Source organism: Borostomias antarcticus (genome assembly GCF_949987555.1).
Source record: "Borostomias antarcticus genome assembly, contig: scaffold_155, whole genome shotgun sequence".
In the NCBI taxonomy this organism is placed as follows: Eukaryota; Metazoa; Chordata; class Actinopteri; order Stomiiformes; family Stomiidae; genus Borostomias; species Borostomias antarcticus.
Window position 1 is genome coordinate 94,107 of NW_028176542.1, and position 23,151 is coordinate 117,257.

The 23,151-nt window shown below is 46.1% G+C and overlaps 2 protein-coding genes across 2 annotated transcripts in view; one reads left to right on the forward strand and one right to left on the reverse strand.

Annotated features, from left to right (window-relative positions):
- LOC311328370 (adenylate cyclase type 9-like) overlaps window positions 1–4,878 on the forward strand; it is a gene marked incomplete at both ends in the record, with an annotated part of 7,613 nt that extends 2,735 nt beyond the window's left edge. Inside the window, 3 exons of the mRNA XM_084462348.1 lie at window positions 2,327–2,469; window positions 2,744–2,767; window positions 3,474–4,878. Coding sequence (XP_084318474.1) covers window positions 2,327–2,469; window positions 2,744–2,767; window positions 3,474–4,878 — 1,572 coding nt within the window. The remainder of the gene's footprint in view (window positions 1–2,326; window positions 2,470–2,743; window positions 2,768–3,473) is intronic.
- The window catches only part of crebbpb (CREB binding lysine acetyltransferase b), a gene marked incomplete at its 5' end in the record, with an annotated part of 104,490 nt that overhangs the window by 33,328 nt on the left and 48,011 nt on the right, over window positions 1–23,151 (reverse strand).

Sequence of the window (23,151 nt, forward strand, 5' to 3'; positions counted from 1 at the left end):
TGTGGTTATCAAGCAACATGGAACCCATCTGTGGTTATCAAGCAACATGGAACCCATCTGTGGTTATCAAGCAACATGGAACCCATCTGTGGTTATCAAGCAACTGTCATTATGGATCTCTAGGTCCGGGGTATCAGGGAGAGGCAGAGGTCAGAGGTCGAGGGAGAGGAGTAGAGCTCCAGTTAAAAGACGTAGAGTAGCCGTTTTGCAAAGCCCAGAGCATTCTGGGAGAGATTCGTTTTGTTGCAGTTGTCCCTGTTGGGGGAGGGGCGGGGGGCAACTGACAACTGGATTTTTTTATAATTTGTTTGCGGATATAATTGAGTAATAATATCCGAACATAACCAGGTCCAATTCAAAACCACCATCAGAAACGTTATAAAAACCTAAATGACAATATTTCAACTAGATTTTCAATTACATTTTCATACTTTTATATTCTTACTTTTATGTACATACCCTAAATTATATAGTTAGAAGACTATTGCAGACTTCCCAGGGGCTTTAAACACAACAGTAAGGTGTCTGGTAGCATGAGGCGACTTTTTGCAATTCTTGACAAAATTCTAAACAAGTGACTAATTAGGAGTGTAATCTAGTGCTTAAGGTTAAGTGCAAAAGTAAATACGTAAAAAATACAATAGGTGCTTAAGAGGGACAATCTTGGTAGTGCTTCTTGAAGAGGTGAGTTTTGAGCCTGTGGTGAAATATGAGCAGTCCTGATGTTGGTGGTCAGTTCACTGTGTGGCCAGGACAGAAAAGAGCGGTGGCCATGTCACATCCTCAAACCTGGTTCCATCTCCTAAGAGCTGTGGCCATGTCACAACCTCAAACCTGGTTCCATCTCCTAACTGGAGCAGTCAACAGGAAAACATACGCCTGCACCAGGTTGTGTATATAGACCATGGATGTATTAATAGTAATATTAATATAGATATAGACCCTCATATATTTGTCATTAGTCTCCTTCCTCCTCTAACTCCGCCCGGACTGACTTTCATAATAAACTGTAATAACTAGGCTACTTTCATAATAAACTTTAATAACTACTTTCATAATAAACTGTAATAACTAGGCTACTTTCATAATAAACTGTAATAACTAGGCTACTTTCATAATAAATTGACGTCTGACAGAATTTGTGTTTCAGAATAAGTCAGAGACCTTTTTCGTCCCAAATGCTTTCACACAAAATGAAGAAGAGTCGTCTCGAGCATCATGCGTGATTTGGCTTGACTTGTGATCCGTAGTGGGTTTTTATGTGGCGACTGATGACGGCGAGTTGGACAGACAGACGAGGCCAACAACATGGTGGCTGTTTTAATGACCGCTGGCTTGATGAAGACAAATACAAACTGTCTTAGTCACTGTCGTAGTTTTAGTGTTTTGAAATACATGGAAAGGAATGGATGGCTAGGCTAAGCTAGGCTAGGCTATGCTATGCTATGCTATGCTATGCTAGGCTATGCTATGCTATGCTATGCTATGCTAGGCTATGCTATGCTATGCTATGCTATGCTATGCTATGCTATGCTATGCTAGGCTATGCTAGGCTAGGCTATGCTAGGCTAGGCTAGGCTTTGCATCACCACAAAACGTCAGACCTGGCGAATTCACAGGCTAATGATGGTTGATTTTCGGGAGGGAGGCGATACATTAGTACTAGTATTGTATGTCAATTAGGGCATGTTAATCTATGTAATATGCAACTGCACAATACAAAGTGTCTGATTTTGTATACATTGTAAGGCTCAAGGAGCTCATTGACTGCCTACCTCAAAGACTGTTCTCTTATTCTGCCCAATGCCCATTTTCAGTAAAGTCTTTATTGAAATTGAGGTTTTGTCTGGGGGTTGTTTGAAGTGATTGCTTTAGATGGCTCAGACAGGCTATATAGGATGCTAAGTCTTTTGTTTATAGCCCTATAGCATCTGATTTAATGTGATGAAGAAGTGAAATGATCATTTTGAGTCAATATTTTATTATTATTATTCAAGCGTTAGGTGCTGCACCTGGAAAATGCTTGAAAAATGCTTGGATTTTGCTTCGGAAAAGGTGTAAGAAAGGGTGTAAGAAAGGGTGTAAGAAAGGTGTAAGAATCGTGTAGATAGTCAGAAGACTATTGCAGACTTCCCAGGGGCTTTAAACACAACAGTGAAGGTGTCTGGCAGCATGAGGCGACTTTTTGCAATTCTTGTAATTAATTATTCTAGTAATTACAAGTGACCTGTCTAAAATAACACAAGGCAAGATAGCAGCCTTATTATAATACTAGACAAATGTGCACATGTCTGAAGTGTCCTCATGCTTTGTCTGTGTGTCCCAGTTCACCATGTTCACCTGCTGCGCGGTCATCATCGCCATCATCCAGTACTGTAACTTCTGCCAGCTCAGCTGCTGGATGCGGTCGGCCCTGGCAACCGTGGTGGGACTGCTGCTGCTCGCCCTGCTCTTCAGCACCCCCTGCAGGTCAGACACCGTCACTACACAGGATACATGCTGTGGCACTTAGCAACTTTTTCTTCCTTTCTCTAGTGAAAGTTTTCTTTGTAAGCCTCGCATAAATACCATCGCATATTTAGTGTGACTCTTCACTTCAGTATGTAACATTAAAAATGTGCCCAACTGAGTATAACTATGAATACTTACAGTGGCTTCTCTACAAGTCATTTCTCTGCAGGGTTCTTCTGTTTAGATGTTCTCATGCTTACTAGTGTTCTCTGTCTTTCATCTCCTTTTCCAGTGTTGCCAACGGTATATTTTTCTGGTGAGTAGAATGATGTGTAATGGGTGTAGAGTAAATAATAATAATAATAATAATTCATTATAAAGCACTTTTCATTGGGAGACAATCTCAAAGTGCTGAAAAAATGGTTTAGCTAACGTTGCCTCCTTCCCAATGCATTAGCTAACATTAACATTACCTCAATTCCCGAACTTTGCTTACCTTAACCCAACCCAGTTTAACGTTAGCCTAGCCTAATTTAGCTAAATAGTTTAGCCTCTAAACTATACCTTAGCTTCTGTAGTAGTAGCAGCAGTAGTGATTGTAGTGGCGCCACAGTAGTAGTAGTTCACCAGTAGTTGCCGCCTCAGCGGTTAGGACGCGCATGTCGAGCAGGCGGTCTCTCGCAGGTGATAACGGCAGGTAGGCTGCAGGCTTTGGCTGTAGCAGTATTGTTAGGTGGGCTTCACGACTGTAGGCAGGGCGGTAATCCTCGTGAATCGTAGTAAATATCAAGGAATCCACTGTCGGAGCTGCAACAGGCGCGCCACTTCTTATCAGCGCTGCGCTGACTTCAAAAGAACATGAGCATCTTCAGTGTAGTTTGAAAGCCCTGTGGTGTACCGTACTTTCACTCAGAATACACTTCCTTTCTTTCTTCTTCCTGTCATCCCTCTTTCCCTACCCCTTACCGCCTAAACCTTCGCTTCTCCCTCTCCCTCCCTCCCTCCCTCCCTCTCTCCTCTAGGTCCAGTGACGTGACCAACAGCAGCGGCGGCGGCGGCGTGACCGATGTTGACCCCGGGCCCCCCCGGACCCCCCGGGACCTGCTCGGCCCGGAGGCCTGCGTGGCCTTCTTCCTGCTCCTCCTGCTCGTCTGGTTCCTGAACCGCGAGTTCGAGGTCAGCTACCGCCTCCACTACCACGGCAACGTGGAGGCCGACCAACACCGCATCAAGATCCAGAACATGCGCGACCAGGCCGACTGGTTGCTACGCAACATCATCCCCATCCACGTTGCCGAGCAGCTGAAGGTGACGCAGAGCTACTCCAAGAACCACGACAACGTGGGCGTGATCTTCGCCAGCATCGTCAACTTCAGCGAGTTCTACGAGGAGAGCTACGAGGGCGGCAAGGAGTGCTACCGCGTCCTCAACGAGCTCATCGGCGACTTCGACGAGCTGCTGCGCAAGCCGGCCTTCGCCAACATCGAGAAGATCAAGACCATCGGCGCCACCTACATGGCGGCGTCCGGGCTGAACGCGCAGCAGTGCGCCGAGGCCGCCCGCCCACACGCCCACCTGCGGGCGCTGTTCGACTTTGCGCTGGAGATGATGCGCGTGGTGGACGACTTCAACAAGAACATGTTGGGCTTCGGGTTCAAGCTGCGCATCGGGTTCAACCACGGGCCGCTGACGGCGGGCGTGATCGGCACCACCAAGCTTCTGTACGACATCTGGGGCGACACGGTCAACATCGCCAGCCGCATGGACACCACCGGGGTGGAGTGCCGCGTCCAGGTCAGCGAGGAGAGCTACGGCGCGCTCGGCGCCATGGGCTACGACTTTGACTACCGCGGCACCGTGAATGTCAAGGGCAAGGGCCAGATGAAGACCTTCCTGTTCCCCAAGAGCGCCGATAGCGGCGCCGTGCCCCAGTACCAGCTGTCCGTCTCCCCGGAGATACGGGTGCAGGTGGACGGCAGCATCGGGCGCTCCCCCACGGACGAGATCGCCAACATGGTGCCCGCCGCCGCCGCTGCCTCTCCTGCTGCCACTGCTGGCGCGTCGCTCGCCGCCGCCACCCCCCTCGCCGCCCCTGGGGTGGGCGTGGGGACCCTGGGACGGGAGAGGCGGGGGGTGGGGCCGGGAGAGAGGGCGGACGCCCAGGAGAGGGGCCCCTCGGCGGAGACCGCCGCCCGGCGCTCCTCCGCCTTCTCCTCCCAAGTCGGCACGGCATCCCTGCCAATCACCAGCCTAGCTGGACAGGCTCCTCCCCCGACAAACCTCAAACAACCAATCCCCGTCGCCTCTCCCTCCGTCCAGCCCCCATCCGCCCAGAAATCTTCACCTGTATCGGGAAAGGGGGCGGAGCTAGTCAAGAAGGATGCCGATGATGATGGTGCCATTATCGGTGAGGTAACCAGACTCTGAGAGTTAGCTACGGCGCCGCTTGTTTTTCGTTAGCTTCCTGCCCTTTAAGCTTGGTCTGGCGTACCTGCCGGCGGAGGAGGTTTGAGGGTTGAGGAGAGAGACCAGAGAGAGAGACCAGAGAGAGAGACCAGAGAGAGAGACCAGAGATCCGCACGCCGAGCGTCTCCCGTTGAAAGGATTTTATTCTTGGCTCTTGTGACGTTTCGAGCCGAGGGGTCCCGAGGACCTCGGAGGTGTGTGGAGAGCATGGAACAGGCCTGGGAAGGTTTACAGCAGCCCTCTGCTCTCTCTCTCTCTCTCTCTCTCTCTCTCTCTTTCCTGTCTCTCCCTCTGTCTCTCTCCATCCCCCTGGCTGGTATCTTCGGTGGAGAGTGCTGTGTGGCTCACCTGGGAGCTTAAGGAGAAGGCAGAGACGCGCGAGCCAACTTGATTCTAGCAAACACCGTTAATCTCGAGTCGTTTTTTCTCCACCTTTGTTCTTCATACGTCTTTTGATTAAGTGCCTTTAGCGTAGAATAGTAGGCAGTCCAGTATTCAGTTTTGGGTGACAAAATTGGACCACAAATAAAAGGGAATGAATATCCACAACACTGCTAGATTTGTGTAGGTTTGAGAAGCCCAGCGCTTTGGTCGTGTTCCAAGTTTACTTTCTCCAGTCTTGTTATTATAGTATTATTACAGTGTTCATTCGGCTTCTAACGAGCTAAAAGAGAGTTTACAGAGAGTGTGTTTGAACAAAGCCAAAGGAGTACCACAATCTAGGCGGGTGGGAATCCCAGGGGGGGTAGCAAAGATGGAGGCTAAAAGATGACAAGGCTTATTAGTACAATCTGCATGGGTAGTCATGTGACACGGTCAACACTACAGCCACAACCTGATGTCTCCTTTTTCTAGGCATGGCCCAAATCATTTTCACGCTGAACAACTGTCCAAAAAAAGCGTAGGCCTTGTGAAATGCAAACAAACCAACATGAACGACTACGGTGTGTGTGTGTGTGTGTTGTGTGTGTGTGTGTGTGTGTGTGTGCACATATGCGAGCGGGTGTGAACATGTGTGTGAGTCCAGTGAGCCCACCGTGAGCTGCCATTCCGAAAAGACGGAACTGGAGGATGACTAAGATGCCTGGAGTGTAATCAAGAAATAATGAAACCCCTCTTGCTGATGTGGCAGCTTTTTCCCAGCGCTGGTTAGAACCTTTGTCTTACCACAGTAGTGAGGAATCTCACCCTCAGCTATACATGGTCCCTCAGTAACCCTGGAGGAGGCTAACTGCTAGCATGCTAGCTGCTAGCTGGTTAGCCTATATGTGTCCCCTTTCTCCAAATCCTATGGCAATGTTAACTGTAGTTACCACAGAGACTAAAGCTCTTTAAACTAAAGCTTGTTTAGTTGTACCAGCACATATTACAAAGAGAAACACTCAATGCTTGGGGGTAATAACTAGGGAAACATACTTTTTTACGCTTTTAGAAAGAGGATTCCTTTTGAGACAGTTTTACACTATTGGGGGGAAAAATGGTTCTTTGGTTGTCCACATAGGAGAACCTTTGGGTGGGGGGGGGGGGGGGGGTTCCAACCTTTTAGTGATGAAATTCTTCAAGATACTGTACAATCTTTGTTTGACTGTTTGATTGGAAGCTAAACAACCTATAGATCAGATTCTTCATTGTGCGGTAAGAGTGGCACTATTCTGTCATTTACACCCAATTACTGTCGGTCCTTCAAGGGAAGGTTCCGGAAGTACTTTAGACTCTGCATGTTTAGTTCTGTGCTACTGTATACAGTCCTACCTACAGTATTTCGAGTCCGCTCAACTGTAGATCTCATTGTTGCCATGCTTTTTGCTGAATTCTGATTTGATGTTGTGCAGTCGTATCATGAGAAAATTAAGTTGGTTTTGCTCAATTGTATATTGTATCTACAGATTAGAGTCGTTGTAGAAAGTGAAATGTCATGTCTCGCTGTTTTATTAAAAAGGGTTGTGTGCTCAGATGCAAGACAAACAAACAAGTGAAGCTCTTTACACCTTAGTGTCTTATATTTTCAATACTGACGTGTCTTTAAAAACAGCTTCAAAGCTTAAAAAAAAGAAATATCTACATGTATCAATCCTGAAATAAGCATCTCAGTAAAATATCATGACAAAATGTTAATTTTGAATCACACAGATGGTATACAGGTATTAATATGGGTTAAAGATGCAACTTATTTCAACAGCAGAACGTCTTTTTTGTAGTTCATCAATTCAATGGTTCCTTGTATTGCAAGTTTGCTAGTGCCTTTTCAGTCCTGTATTAATATCATAATCAGCTCTCAATAGCAAGTCATTAGCATTGTCTTGTTTAGTTTCCCAAGCTTTTGAATAGACATTTTTACAGCTTTAGTACATTTGTAGTTTAGATTTTCACCTTCTAATAGTTTTTACTTTTTATATGACTTTGAGTCGTGCCTTTCCTTGAAACATCTCACATTCTGAGCAATTGTTTTTCAAATATTTAGTATATTGCTAACATTCTGACTGCAGTCTGTTGCCATGGTTTGGCATACATTTATTCAGATTGGTAAAAGGGAATAATGATGCTGAAATCTTTTGTTCTGCTGGGCCAGATACTTTCGAATGTGTAGAAATGGGGCTGAATACTTAAGGACCTCATAATTTCAAAAGGGAATTTGAAATAATTTTTTATTCTTGGTTATAATGAGCACACAACCCTCATAACCTGCCCACATTTCACATACTATAATAAAGTGACATTTTGAAGTGCCGGTATTATGTTAAAATACTTTATAAAGTATTATCTTGCATAATAGAAAGGGAATACATTTAAGTTTGTTTTTTTGGTGGTGGGGGGAACGTGTATCAGGTCGAGTGCAGACATATGCTACATGTTAGAACATTTGAGAAACTCCTGTGGACTCTCTTTATGAGTTTCAAATATCTTTCCTTCTCATAGGACTTGTATTTTACGTGGCACTTGTAGGTGACAAAGGGACAAGAGCCCATGGAAGCCTGTCACTTTGTCCACCCAACAAAACATGTTTTTGGGGGGGATTAATTTGCCTTTACTGCAAACATGACAACTTTATATAAGATGAATTTGAGACATGATGTTGGTGATATTGTATGAACAAACAGAATGGCACATTGGGACTTATCTGTGCCAAATTACCTGGATGTGGTTTGAGATATCCTGGATATATATAGAGAATATATGTTTTGCCTTATATCCCTTTTACTTAGATCTCTGTTGTTGTGCACATTGAGGAACGATCATCGCCGTTTTGATATGTACACATTTGCACAAAGCACTCAATGTGTCTGTACATACTGTATGCATTTCTATTGTATATTGTCTGAACGTTTCTTTTTGTATTATTTATACATGTGCATGTGCCAGATTGTAATATTGTGAAGGCAGGAGGGAAAGTTGTAAGAAGGTGTTGGAATAATTGTTGTGTGTCCTGTTTGCCTGCATGTCTGATGTATGTGCTTGTATGAGTGTTTGTGAAAAATAAGGAATGCTTTAACTTCAGTCAAATTGAGTCCTGAATGTGTTCCCTTTACCAAGTCCATCTGTGACCATATCAATGACCTACAAGGGCATAAGTCACAGACATACAAATATGCTCACATACACAAACACACACTTACCCTGCCACATGTAGGAATAGGCAGATCAAAGTATACCCATGGCACTTCCCCTCATATCCATAATAAGGGGTTGCTCTACTAAATTTCTGTTCAAATTTCAGATTTTATTTCATTACTGTCCAACCAGATTGTGACAGATATTTGGCCTCCTAGGGCTGTCTGTTGTATATAGCACGCTGTGTTTTTAGAGGGGGTATGCAAATGAAGGTTGAAAATCCAATAAAATTTGTTTTTTGGAACATTGTTTAGTCTTGCTTGTAGTTGATATAGTATAGGCCAGATCTTGATGTTGTACTAATCATGCCCTACTGAATTTATGTATAACATTTTGGCCGCAAAATGTCTGGGCATCTTTTGTCACAGACAAAAATACATGTTAGCCGTAATAATGGCGTTAAACTATTGTATAAGTTGAGAGTGTTTAAGAAAAGTTGGATACTTAGGCTAATACTTTTTTAGTAGGGCTATTCCACCCCTAGAGGCAACTTCATGTACGTCCACATGACGCACGGTGGGGTTTGCGTAAGGGCGTGAGCACGCACGGCCCCTCCCCCCCACAGGCCCCTCCCCCCCACAGTCGAGCTGGAAAGAAAAAAACTTTTTTTGTATCGGAGGAATCACAGCCGCCATCTTGACGCGGCTCCGAGCCGGGATTTCGGGACAGCATTATTATAAACATCAAAACGAGCAATTTAGACCTCGCTCAAACGGCTTTATTTTGCAGAAAATCGAATTCTTTATTCAATTGAAGATAATCATTGTGAACAAACGAGGATTGGATGGGTTTTTATCGTCTTTAAGCCCCTCGTATGTTTGATTTCCCCTTCAGAGAGCCCCGCTTCTCGTGTCTCCGGTACCGAGCCGGTGAATTCACCGGGAGACCGGGGCGAGAAAAATAAACCGTTGCATAGAAAATATTTTGGGATTTTTCTTATTTTTATTAAAGGCAAAAATGGATTTTAAGGCGCTACATCTGGACTACGAAAAAAAATGATTCTCTCTCGACGCGAAACTAGCAGTTTAACGAGAAAGCGACTTAATTCGAGCTCGCATATTATTTTTTAATTATTTATATTTATTTATTTTTTCTCCAACTGAGATATTTTCGGTGGTAATTGTAGAGGATAATAATGCGTGTGTTGGGTGGTGGGTCATCATGGGCTGAGAGACGGAGCGGGGCGCTGTTGCCTTTCTTTCCTCTCAAACCGGTTATATCCCACTGGCTCTTCTGCTAGATAGCTTATTATTATTATTATTAGTTATTATTATAACTAACTACCGTTTCACGGGGTGTACTTCTTAGAAAACACCGGGGAATCGGTGTCAGTTGTATTTTTTGAAGTGGAAGGACTCCTGGTTGGTTTCTCATCAGTACTGAGTAGTTATTACCCAGCAGAATGGCTGAGAATCTGCTGGACGTCGGACCTCCCAACGCCAAGAGAGCCAAGATGAATTCACCTGCTCTGTCAGCCTCGGATGGTCCAGGTGAGTCGCTCCTGAGGTTCCCACCTCATTCACTAAACTACCTTTATACTTTACTATCTGAATACTTCATACTTTACTATCTGAATACTTCATACTTTACTATCTGAATGAGACAAGCCTTCATACTTTACTATCTGAATCAGACAAGCCTTTATACTTTACTATCTGAATAAGAACAAGCCTTCATACTTTACTATCTGAATGAGACAAGCCTTCATACTTTACTATCTGAATACTTCATACTTTACTATCTGAATACTTCATACTTTACTATCTGAATGAGACAAGCCTTCATACTTTACTATCTGAATGAGGACAAGCCTTCATACTTTACTATCTGAATACTTCATACTTTACTATCTGAATACTTCATACTTTACTATCTGAATGAGACAAGCCTTCATACTTTACTATCTGAATACTTCATACTTTACTATCTGAATGAGACAAGCCTTCATACTTTACTATCTGAATGAGACAAGCCTTCATACTTTACTATCTGAATACTTCATACTTTACTATCTGAATGAGACAAGCCTTCATACTTTACTATCTGAATGAGAACAAGCCTTCATACTTTACTATCTGAATGAGAACAAGCCTTTATACTTTACTATCTGAATAAGAACAAGCCTTCATACTTTACTATCTGAATGAGAACAAGCCTTTATACTTTACTATCTGAATAAGAACAAGCCTTCATACTTTACTATCTGAATGAGAACAAGCCTTTATACTTAACTATCTGAATGAGGACAAGCCTTTATACTTTACTATCTGAATGAGAACAAGCCTTTATACTTTACTATCTGAATGAGAACAAGCCTTCATACTTTACTATCTGAATGAGAACAAGCCTTCATACTTTACTATCTGAATGAGACAAGCCTTTATACTTTACTATCTGAATGAGAACAAGCCTTCATACTTTACTATCTGAATACTTCATACTTTACTATCTGAATGAGAACAAGCCTTCATACTTTACTATCTGAATGAGAACAAGCCTTCATACTTTACTATCTGAATGAGACAAGCCTTTATACTTTACTATCTGAATGAGAACAAGCCTTCATACTTTACTATCTGAATGAGACAAGCCTTTATACTTTACTATCTGAATGAGAACAAGCCTTTATACTTTACTATCTGAATGAGAACAAGCCTTCATACTTTACTATCTGAATACTTCATACTTTACTATCTGAATGAGAACAGACACTTTTATGCTTCCTCGACGGAGCGCTGTCGGTTGATGCGTTCGTTCTCTTGCGCAAGCTAACTTTGCTAGCCAGCTAGCTACTAGTTAACTACGTGTTCCTCCTCAGCCCCAACTTTCATTCATAGTCGGTCCTGCAGGAGGGGACTAGGAGCGCAGGAGGGGACTAGGAGCGCAGGATGGGACTAGGAGGTCCTGCAGGATGGGACTAGGAGACAGGATGGGACTAGGAGACAGGATGGGACTAGGAGACAGGATGGGACTAGGAGGTCCTGCAGGATGGGACTAGGAGGTCCTGCAGGATGGGACTAGGAGGTCCTGCAGGATGGGACTAGGAGCGCAGGATGGGACTAGGAGCGCAGGAGGGGACTAGGAGCACAGGAGGGGACTAGGGGCGCAGGAGGGGACTAGGGGCGCAGGAGGGGACTAGGAGCACAGGAGGGGACTAGGGGCGCAGGAGGGGACTAGGAGCGCAGGAGGGGACTAGGAGCGCAGGAGGGGACTAGGAGCGCAGGATGGGACTAGGAGCGCAGGAGGGGACTAGGAGCGCAGGAGGGGACTAGGGGCGCAGGATGGGACTAGGAGCGCAGGAGGGGACTAGGAGCGCAGGAGGGGACTAGGAGCGCAGGAGGGGACTAGGAGCGCAGGAGGGGACTAGGAGGTCCTGCAGGAGGGGACTAGTAGGTCCTGCAGGAGGGGACTAGGGGCGCAGGAGGGGACTAGGAGCGCAGGATGGGACTAGGAGCGCAGGAGGGGACTAGGAGCGCAGGAGGGGACTAGGAGCGCAGGAGGGGACTAGGAGCGCAGGATGGGACTAGGAGCGAAGGAGGGGACTAGGAGCGCAGGAGGGGACTAGGAGCGCAGGAGGGGACTAGGAGCGCAGGAGGGGACTAGGAGCGCAGGAGGGGACTAGGAGCGCAGGATGGGACTAGGAGCGCAGGAGGGGACTAGGAGCGAAGGAGGGGACTAGGAGCGAAGGAGGGGACTAGGAGCGCAGGATGGGACTAGGAGCGCAGGATGGGACTAGGAGCGCAGGAGGGGACTAGGAGCGCAGGATGGGACTAGGAGCGCAGGATGGGACTAGGGGCGCAGGAGGGGACTAGGAGCGAAGGAGGGGACTAGGGGCGCAGGATGGGACTAGGAGCGCAGGAGGGGACTAGGAGCGAAGGAGGGGACTAGGAGCGAAGGAGGGGACTAGGAGCGCAGGAGGGGACTAGGAGCGCAGGAGGGGACTAGGGGCGCAGGAGGGGACTAGGGGCGCAGGAGGGGACTAGGAGCGCAGGAGGGAACTAGGAGCGCAGGATGGGACTAGGAGCGCAGGAGGGGACTAGGAGCGAAGGAGGGGACTAGGAGGTCCTGCAGGAGGGGACTAGTAGGTCCTGCAGGAGGGGACTAGGGGCGCAGGAGGGGACTAGGAGCGCAGGAGGGGACTAGGGGCGCAGGAGGGGACTAGGGGCGCAGGAGGGGACTAGGAGCGCAGGAGGGGACTAGGAGCGAAGGAGGGGACTAGGGGCGCTTGGCGACAGTAGTTCCCAGTTTAATGAGCTCACATTCCTCTCAGTGCTCCCTGGCGCCCATCATCCCCACATCCATGCTGATCCGTTCTTGACTGGATATTAACCAGCTAGCTGTTAACAAGTAACTTGGATAGCTCTAGCTAAAAGACAAGCAAGCGTAGCCTCCATACTAACGTTATCTGACCAGCTGATATGAAGCTAGCGGACGTTTCCTAAGTATTTAGCAGCTAATGATGCTTTTGAGTGTGAGCAGCCATCATTGGACTACCGCGGTCACACGTAAGGGGGTGGATTTGTCACAGTGGCTAACTGTCTTGTGGTCAGTTTTTCGCGATGCCATTGAGGTCTGTCCGTCGCAAATTGCTTGCTGTGTATGGACATGCGCTTCAATGTTCAAGCCCGGTCTAGGCTTGTCTTGTCTGGCCATGATGGGCAGATAATAATCCATTATACGAGTGATACAATACATAGTGCAATTATCAGTCTGAGCTAAAGGTACTTTGGGAAGTTGCGTTAGGCACAATTGACATCGGCCAATCAGGAGCGGCGCACCAGTTTCCATTCATAGGTGAGATGATTATTGTGCGTCAGAACTTTCTTAGCCCCGGGGTCCTTATCATGCTCACTCAAACCTGCAGAACAACTTCCCCTGGCATCGCAGCCACATAATGTATTGTTTTTTAACCTCCTGTCATCATTTCTGGGTCGCGTTGTGTTTTCTGCTTTGTCGCTGCGACCCTCGCGTCTATTCTTCTGCGCGTGCGCGTGAGAGGGAGATTGAGTGTGAGTGACACACTCGGGTTTGAAACCTAAAAAAAATGATATCCTGACCCAGAACACTGGCTGTTTGATTCACACGGCCCAACCCTTGGGCTCAACGTAACCTGCCATGCCCGGTGTTGCTTACTCCAGTGTGTGCTGTGTCCTCCAGGGTCAGGTCAGTTTGGCTAGTTTCTAACCCCGGGAACCAGAATGGGGAACCAGAATGCCATTCGGCTGCAGCCATTGAAAGTGAATGGCGTCCGTCAATGTTGACGCATCAAACGCAAGCGTGTGAGCGCAGCGTTAGTTTAGAAAGAAAGTCTGTGATGGGACCCGGAACTTTTGATAGCTTCAACCTCGGCTCGCCTTGGGCGCATTTCAGATGATCTCTGTTCTGAAGTGATGGGAACCAGCCAGCCCTGACTAGTAGAGATGGGGGGGGAAGCTCCGGCCAGGGGTGACGAGGAGGAGGAGTGGTGGCCTGGTTGTGCCACTGCCTCAGGACCATGTAGCGGCCGGTGTCGGATGTCCAAGACGGGAAGGTTTAAGGCAAGGGAGCTCTGAGGTGGCTCCAAAAGTTCAGAGGGCACTCCCTCAGGAGGATCAGTTGATATTGCATTTGAGCCGCCATTTAGACCTACAGGGCTCTCCATGAATCCTGCACAGAGATGGCAGCAGCACAAATGCCCCAGCGGAGATGACTGGGAAGAAATAGCCGGGGACACGATGAGATCCGTTCATTGTGTAGTAGTAGAATGCCTCTCAATGATGCTGAAGTAGCCTATTACGCCGGGTGGGTGAAAAAACCCAGACCGCTTCATTACAACACGACCGCAGCTCTCCAATCTCGTCTGGCGAAGCCTCACCCCTGTGTTGCTCAATTTTCACTGGCGCTGAAAGTGAGAGAGCGCAGAAGCGTCCGTCGACTGTTTACTAACAGCTGTGGGCCGCTCCGGTTGCTTTTGTTCTTCTCTCCGTGCGCTGCAGCGATATCTCTTTCACCCTGACAGGCGCCGGTTCTGAGCCCACGTAGATCATCTCTCAGTAGGGTGACGGGAGCCGTCTCTGGGCTAATAAAACAGCCTGACACTCCGCTGCCTCCGTCCTCGCAACTCCCAGACGCTCTCCGCCAGCGCCCACACACACACACACACTTCAGCTGCAAAACACACACTTAGCGCAGCACGGAGCAGCGAGTCTCCGAACGGCTCCCCCTTTAGAAGTTCTGGAAGCGGCACGGGGTCTGAGAACGCCGAGAAGATTTAAAGTGCCAGATTGCAGATGGCAGGATAGACAAAATGGTGTTTTGTTTGGGTCGGAAAGCCCTAATTCCCGGAAATTCCCCAGGCAGACCTGCGACGCGAGCAGATTTCTGTGTCTGCTCCTCCTCCCCCTCCTCTCACTCGCTCGTTCTCACACTCGGAGGAACTATGAGTGCAACGTCGAGAGGAATTGGCTTTTTCTTGCAAGTGATGAAGAGCAAGTCCTATTTTCTATATAATGTGAGGAGAGTGACACGTTTTCAACTAGTATTACATCGCTCATGCTCTGACAGTTGAAAATATTACCTGATCCTTGCGTTTTCCCTCCACACTGTGTCTTGTATATTTGTCTTTACATAATATGTACACTATATTGTCGGTAATGCTTTGACCTGAACCAAATTCCTTGTGTGTGTTTGACATACAATCCGTTTGTGATGGTGATTGTGAACAGGTCAGGGTTCCCAGCGGTGTAGCCTGTCGTTATGACTGTGACTGACAGCAAACGCATGCGTCTCTGGCTCCTCCCACGGCCACGCCCGACTACAGCCCGACTGGGAACGCTCGGCTCAACACAACACTTTTATGTGCGGCTCTGTACTGATTAACGTTAATGTGTGACAGGTTTTATGATGCCTTTAGCCTTGCGTGCGTGTGTGTGCGTGTGTGTGTGTGTGCGCGCGCGCGTGCCTCTGCGTCGTCTGTGGGCCAGTCTTGGGTTTGTTATTATTTATGCCAGTGGGTGTGTTGGTGCCCCGTGGTGAGAAACAGGCGCCGGTATCCAGGCACGCTGCTCATCTCAGCAGGTGTCACTCCTGCGTCTGGGCCGAGCCCCTGGGTGTGCGTTATCCAGGCCACGCTAGCGTTAGCACACATGCAGATACAGTCAAGCGGAAAAACGCCGCCTTACATCACCAGCTTCGGATGGAAGCGCGCCCGCACAGTGGGCCGGCTGAGCGGAGCGGCGTCTCGGCTGGAGCGGAACTGATTTGGAGGGGGTGGAGGTGAGGGTCGGGGAGCACATCACTGGTCCACAGGAACGGAGGCTTGTGGAGGAACCCCTTTACCCCGGCCAACCCCACTCCACTCCTCAGCGGTGCCCCAGCACGCCGCCGCGCTCGCTTCTCCTCGGAAGAACCAGTGTCCGCGGGACGCTGACGCTCACTCGGGTGCGACTGGCAGGATTTGCGAGCAGCAGGGAGCGCTTTTCATTTCTTGCGTGTCTCGTCTGTAAAATCCCCAGAAGAGAAGAGAGATTGTTGCGTCTCCGCTGCCCTGGTGCTCTTCTCAGCGCGTGTTCTCTCTCCAGAGGCTGCGTCTCTGTAAAGGCGTCTCTACATCCTGGGCTTCACAAGTTCAGCGTGCTGCTAATTCTCCACATCTTGAAGTCATCACACCTCTTTATAAATCGGCGTATTAACCTTTTTTTTTTTTTTTCTTTCTTTTTTTTTTTACACGAGACGCTTCAATCCTAGCCGAAAAAACAAACCGGCATCGGACCTTCCCCCGCTTGAGAATTTGGCATTAAATGTTCTCTTAAGCATACCAGACTGGTGAGGTGAAGGTGTCCTGGAGTGGCTTATTTCTCAAGCTCCAGTTTCTTGACTCACTCTCCTTCCATTAGCTGGACACCGTGTTTCGTTACTTGATTTATCCTCGTCGTGCTTTGCCAGGTCCGATGACTTTCATTAATTAATGAACATGGAAGCGTTTACTGTGCTGTCTCTTGATGGAAGACTACACTGGACTCTGACAGAAAACTTACTTGAATGAATCACAATCTGGCGACAGTGACACTCCGTGTGGGGTGAGGGGTCAATCTGATAACGAGGGATGCTCCGATCTGTTAGCCACCCATTTCAATTGGCCGATTGCTAAAGCTGATCTTTTGTCTATTCTAGCTGGTTACAAATTTGGATGCTACAAGCTAAATGTTAGGGAGTGGTGGGTCAATTCAATTCAGAACGTGAAATAGTGACACTTAACTACAGCAGACGAGGGTATAAATACTAGGGCTGGGTATCGAAATTCGATACCTTTGTGGTATCGGCCGAAACACTGCTAGGTATCGAGGTATCGAAAGATCTTAAAACATTCCATCCCCGTTTTCGATACTTTTTAAAAAATATATTAAACAAAAAAATCAATTTTATTGTATTTATTTATTAAATTTGTATCTGTCTCTCATCATCCTATCCCTACCTGTTCTAAAATCTAACGTGGCCACTGACTGGCTGAGGTAGGAATACAAATTGTATGTGTCCGCTCGCGCCACAGTCCGCACTTGTTCAGACGTGAAAAATGGCGAAGCGGTGGTCGAAGGTCTGGCTCCGTTTCAGATGGATTTAAATCCCGCCGTATCTTCTCAGCTGCCGAGGGTGTTCAACGCACCGCCGTTTCAATAAACGTTTTGTCCGGGCTGCTGAACTCACCAATGATTTGTTCTTCCCTGCTGGTGGTGACAGGTTAGTAGGTTTCTGTCCCTAGGATGGGGATAGCAGTGAGTTCTTGTGGATAGCCTATAGTCTAGTCTCGTGTGTGTGTGTGTTGTGGAAGGGTGTTATTACCAAGCTGCTGTCTGCTCCATCCCCAGACTTTTACTCCACACTGTAGCCAGAAGCTGATCATTCACTCAAGCGTGCGCCGCTGTCGGCTGCACACTACGTCCTCCCCGCCCCCCTCATCCTCGTGTGTAGTCTGCTCCTTTAAATCTGTTCTATTAGAACCACACTCCTGCTCGTCTCCTCTTTCTCTCCCTCCTCTAACTCCCCTCCCCGGACAGCTGCTGCTTAAAGGCCAAGATTTTGTGAAATATGCTTGTTTTCCATCTTCCCTGGGGTTAGACAAGCAGTAAGAAGCATTTTCAATTCTGTGTGTGCAATATGGAGTGGCGAGACCTGGACCGATTAGCCTAGCTTAGCGGCATTCACTGGTACCAGGTTAGGCCGATTAGCCTACTTTCCAAATGTCACGAAATAACGCTTAAAACTATTCTGTTTAGAGTTTTTAATGTGTGTATTTACCACGTTGAGTGATCACAATTTTTAATTAAACATTTTCGTTTTATATCCACTTTGCTCGTTGGAACGCACGTTTGTTTACCTCGATACCTAGCTAGTCACAATGCTACGCGTTTGGAGTGATGCGTATAATCCCTACGCCTGGTTCTAAAAACAAGTGTTCAGAGTATTTCTGCTTAGAAAACGAAAATCTATCCATCTATCCAGTGTACCTATCCATCCAGGTGAAACTGTTTATAGTTTTTCAGAGTGTGGTACCTCTCATTGCAAGGCACAGCACACAGAGCCACCCCACACTGCCCCTGCTGTCCCCTCTCAACATAGGCCTACTCATCACTGTTTACAAAATGCAGAAATGACAGGATGATTTCAAATCTGTTCCTAGATCACTTTGCCAAATCCAGGTGTAAAAGTTGGCCAACATTGAATTCACAATTGAACCTTCTGGCAGCCATTTGGCGTTTTTCCAACTCAATAATCTACTCAGACAATTCTGCTGACTCGCTCTCTCAATTACTCTGCTCCGCTCCGCTCAACCCACAACTGAATGAACAGTCATCGTGTGTATTTATAGTAAACGGAAGAGAGGACAAAAACATTATACTGTGCTTACTGTAACTGTACAAAATCATTGTTGTGATTGGTCATTAAGTTGTGTACGCGCAATTCATTTGCAGGCTGCTCTTCCTCAGAGCGGCCACGGTGTCTGAGCTGGAAATATGACGCTACTTTCTAGTAGGGGTGGGAGAAATTGCATATTTTCCTTTCCGGCATAACAGCCATATTTCTTCCGGTTAACCGGTTACCCGTTGAGCAATTAGCATTAATTAATGAGACTAAAATAGGTCTAACGTTACCTGGGTTTTGATACAGGCAACTTTGCAAAAAGCATGAGAGGTGCACTTATAGAAATTCCTACTATAATGATAATAATGTGACAAAAACACAGCGATGAAGAGAGAAACACGCTTTAATAAACAAGCGCTGCTGTAGCACCAAAGCTGTAGGCTACAGATACAAAAACGGACACGGAGACACAGAGCCTGCATTGTGCATTCAGAAAATTATAGCCCCTATATCAGAAGTTGTCGGCTCAAAAAAATCACGGACACAAGTCTGATTCAATCTCTAAAATAAAACACTATAGGCCAACTCGCTCAAACAATCTGCACTTGATCCCGTCGCCTATCCTTACGCATATGAGCTCTGTCAAAACCAACAACGGACTACTCTCGATATGAAAAAACAAACATTCATCAGGAATCAGGATCAGATGAATATATTCGGTTGAGTGTAAGATGAAGCTGTAGACTTGTTCACTCGTCCCTATTCCCTAGCGAGCCTTCCTATGAAACAAAAGACAAGACGCAATAAAACAGCATTATTATAACGAACGAAGAACAGCTGAACACGATCACATCGTCACTTGCATTACGTCCATAGAAACGGACTCGACAGATTAATTTAATTTAATAATTATAGAGGCTGGTTAGCGGTAAAAAGAAAAAAATGAATATAGGTTAGTGATTTTTAGTAACCGGTAAGGCATTTGAAGGCTCTCCAATCCGGATTACCGGTTAACCCCTCCCACCACTACTTTCAAGTCAGACTGGCCGAATGTCATGGAGAGGATGAGACTTCCCCTCAGCTCTGGTGAAATCGGTTGTGACTTCCCCTCAGCTCTGGTGAAATCGGTTGTGACTTCCCCTCAGCTCTGGTGAAATCGGTTGTGACTTCCCCTCAGCTCTGGTGAAATCGGTTGTGACTTCCCCTCAGCTCTGGTGAAATCAGTTGTGACTTACCCTCAGCTCTGGTGAAATCGGTTGTGACTTACCCTCAGCTCTGGTGAAATCGGTTGTGACTTCCCCTCAGCTCTGGTGAAATCGGTTGTGACTTACCCTCAGCTCTGGTGAAATCGGTTGTGACTTACCCTCAGCTCTGGTGAAATCGGTTGTAACGTGAACCACAGAATGCGCAGGGCTTTGTCATCTCAATCATTCCCAAATGACCAGGAAAAGTCGCTAGATTTGTCGAGATTTGTTGTATGTGGGATGTGTTATTTGTACAAACACGACGCAAAAACTCAACTTTAGACGGTATCTTGCAATCGAACTCTCAGCCATCCTGCTATTTTATTTTTTCACTCAAGTTTTTTTATTTAGATTTTGCGAAGACACAAACAAAACATCAATATAAACACAAATACAAATAATAGTAATAAGAACAAAACACGACTTTAAAACTAAAAATAAACTAGTGCTGCGAGCAGCAGTGAGCGGGCCCTCGCACCCCACACGGGTCGGGGTGCGGCGCCGTTAAAGGGTGTGCTATTTCGGTGTCCAGTACTGACAGAAACTTCCTGTCACCAGTAGGTGGCGCTCTAAGCGTGACTCAATACCGACGCATAGATGTGTTCAGGACAGTACCTTGATGAAGCGTGAGAAATGTTGTGTAAATCGGACAAAGTATGTAGGAGTTATGAGGACTTCCTGTAAGCAGTAGGTGGCGCTGTAGGTATGACGCAATACTGACCTACAGATGTGTTCAAGATGCGACCTTCATCAAGCACGAGCAATTTGGAGTAAATCGGATAATGTATGTAGGAGTTGAGTACTTCCTGTTTCACCAGTAGGTGGCGCTGTAAGTGTAACTCAATACCGACGCATAGATGTGTTCAGAAGGTGACCTTCATGAAGCGTCAGCAATTTGGTGCAAATCTTATGATGTATGCAGGAGTTATGAGGACTTCCTGTTTCACCAATAGGTGGCGCTATAAGTATGACGCAATACTGACACATAGATGTGTTCAGGACAGAACCGTCATGAAGCGTGAGATATATCGGACAAATCGGATAATGTATGGAGGAGTTATGAGGACTTCCTGTTTCACCAATAGGTGGCGCTATAAGTATGACGCAATACTGACACATAGATGTGTTCAGGACAGAACCGTCATGAAGCGTGAGATATATCGGACGAATTGGATAATATATGGAGGAGTTATGAGGACTTCCTGTTTCACCAATAGGTGGCGCTATAAGTATGATGCAATACTGACACATAGATGTGTTCAGGACAGAACCGTCATGAAGCGTGAGATATATCGGACAAATCGGATAATGTATGGAGGAGTTATGAGGACATCGTGTTTTATGGCGAAATGTCAAACTTTGGCGGGGCGCCACGGCAAGGGTGTTTGGTGAAAACTCAATTTTTTTGATAACTTTTGATCACAAAGGCCTTAAGATGAAGCTGACCCGATATGAAGTTGATCGGATGAAATCTGTAGGAGAAGTTCGTTGAAGTACGAGGCATGGAAATGGTAAAAACAAGGGAAAATGGCACATTAAAAGCAAAATGGCGGACTTCCTGTTGCATGTTGGGTATAGCTCCAAGAGCCATTTTAGTGTGGCTCGATGAAATACATATGCCCACCGAATTTCGTTCGCCTACATCAAACTGAAAGGTGGGGCTCGCCATTTTAAACTTTCCAGGGGGCGCTCTTGAGCCGTTTTGCCACGCCCATTTCCGTCACCCATGAATTATCAAATTTTTCACCGGGACTGACGTATCTGCAAAGTTTCATCCGTTTTCATCGATGTTCAGGCCGCCTAAAAGGCATTTGTTTGGAGTAAAGAAGGAGAAGGAGAAGGAGAAGGAGAAGGAGAAGGAGAAGAATAATAATAATCCTTCGAGTTTCAATAGGGCCTCGCACCGCCAGTGCTCGGGCCCTAATAACAATGAGGTTGTCTGGTGATACTTCAACATTCACACACTATAATTGGAGTAAACTATCATTCAGTGGGTGTCCTGCCTCATGTAAACGACCCATCTTTCCCAGTCCTTTTCAAATATGTGCTCTTTGACCCTCAGCAGGTATGTCAGTTTTTCCATTACAAAAATCTCTCGGACAACATCAACATCATGTTCTTGTTTCGGGATTTCAGACCTGAAATCTGGTAACAGCTTTCTTACTTGCTGCAAGCAATACTTTTGTCAAATAAAGATCTTCCCTCATCACCTCATCATCAATATTCCCAAGATACATTACAGTGCAGATATTTGGGATTTCATATCCCAAAATTCCATTAATTGCAATATTGCCTTATCTTTGCACAATTCCAGAAAACGTTTGTGATCAGCCTCCATACTCCCACACAGCCTCCAACAATGTTGTACAGCAAGTTTCCTGCTCCTTATTTTGGGTGTCATGAAAAAACGAGCTAAATTCTTCCAGCAGAATTCCCTCCATACTAGTGAGTTTGTAGAAGTACTTTGCGTGTCACACATTACGTACCATTCTCCCTCAGTTACTTGAATCCTCAACTCTGCTTCCCATTTTGCTTTTATATAGTGTTGATTCCCCCCGTCTTCCCTCCAAAGCTCGGTAGAAAGCAGAGATAACCCGAGGTCCCTTCTGTTTGTATGCATCTACTATCACCCCCATCACATCACTTGAAGTTTTGTCTGGTTCTAACCTTATCTCTTTTGTAAAGTAATCTCTAAATTGTAAATATAAAAAAAAAAAAATCTTTATCTTCAAGACCATACTTTGTTTTTAGATCTTAGAAGCTCAAATTCACAATTTTCTGAGACTGTACACATCGCCATTATGCCTTTTTGTGCCCACTCTTTGAATATTGAATCATACATCCCAGGCTTGAACTTAGAATCATATGCAAACCACCTCAGCGTGCGAACCCCTCTCTCTAATTTGTATTTGTTTACTATAACATCCCAGATTTCCAACGTAAATGCTACTATTGGATCCATAACATGTCTCAGGGTCCTTCTCAGATACTTGTCTCCCACCAGGACCTGGGTCTGGTGGCCCTGTACCTCCCTTTCCATTTCCTTCCATCGAGCCTCATAATCGGGTCTACACCAACAAGCCAAGGGTCAAAGTTGAGCTGCATAAAAATACTCCCTGAGATTCGGTAAAGCCATTCCCCCATTAGAGCTTCACCTTCACCTTCAGCTGAAGTGTCTTATATTTTATTCTTGGCTTTTTGTTATTCCAAATGAATCTTGAGACCATCTTATCCAAGGCGATGAATTTGTTTTGGGGGACATTAATTGGGAGGGATAAATAAATATTGTAGCCGAGGTAGAATATTAATTTTAACTGTTTGGATTCTGGCACTGAAGTCCAAAGGAAGGGTTGACCACCTTTCAACATCCCTCTTGATGGTTTCATCAATTTTGCCATAATTGGCCTCAAACATGTTGGTTTATTTATATTTATTTATATTTACACCAAGATACTTCATTATTTTTGAGTTCTATTTCAGGTTATATGTATCTCTGATTTGTTGGGATGGAGAATAATTAAATGAAAGAATTTGTGTTTTTACA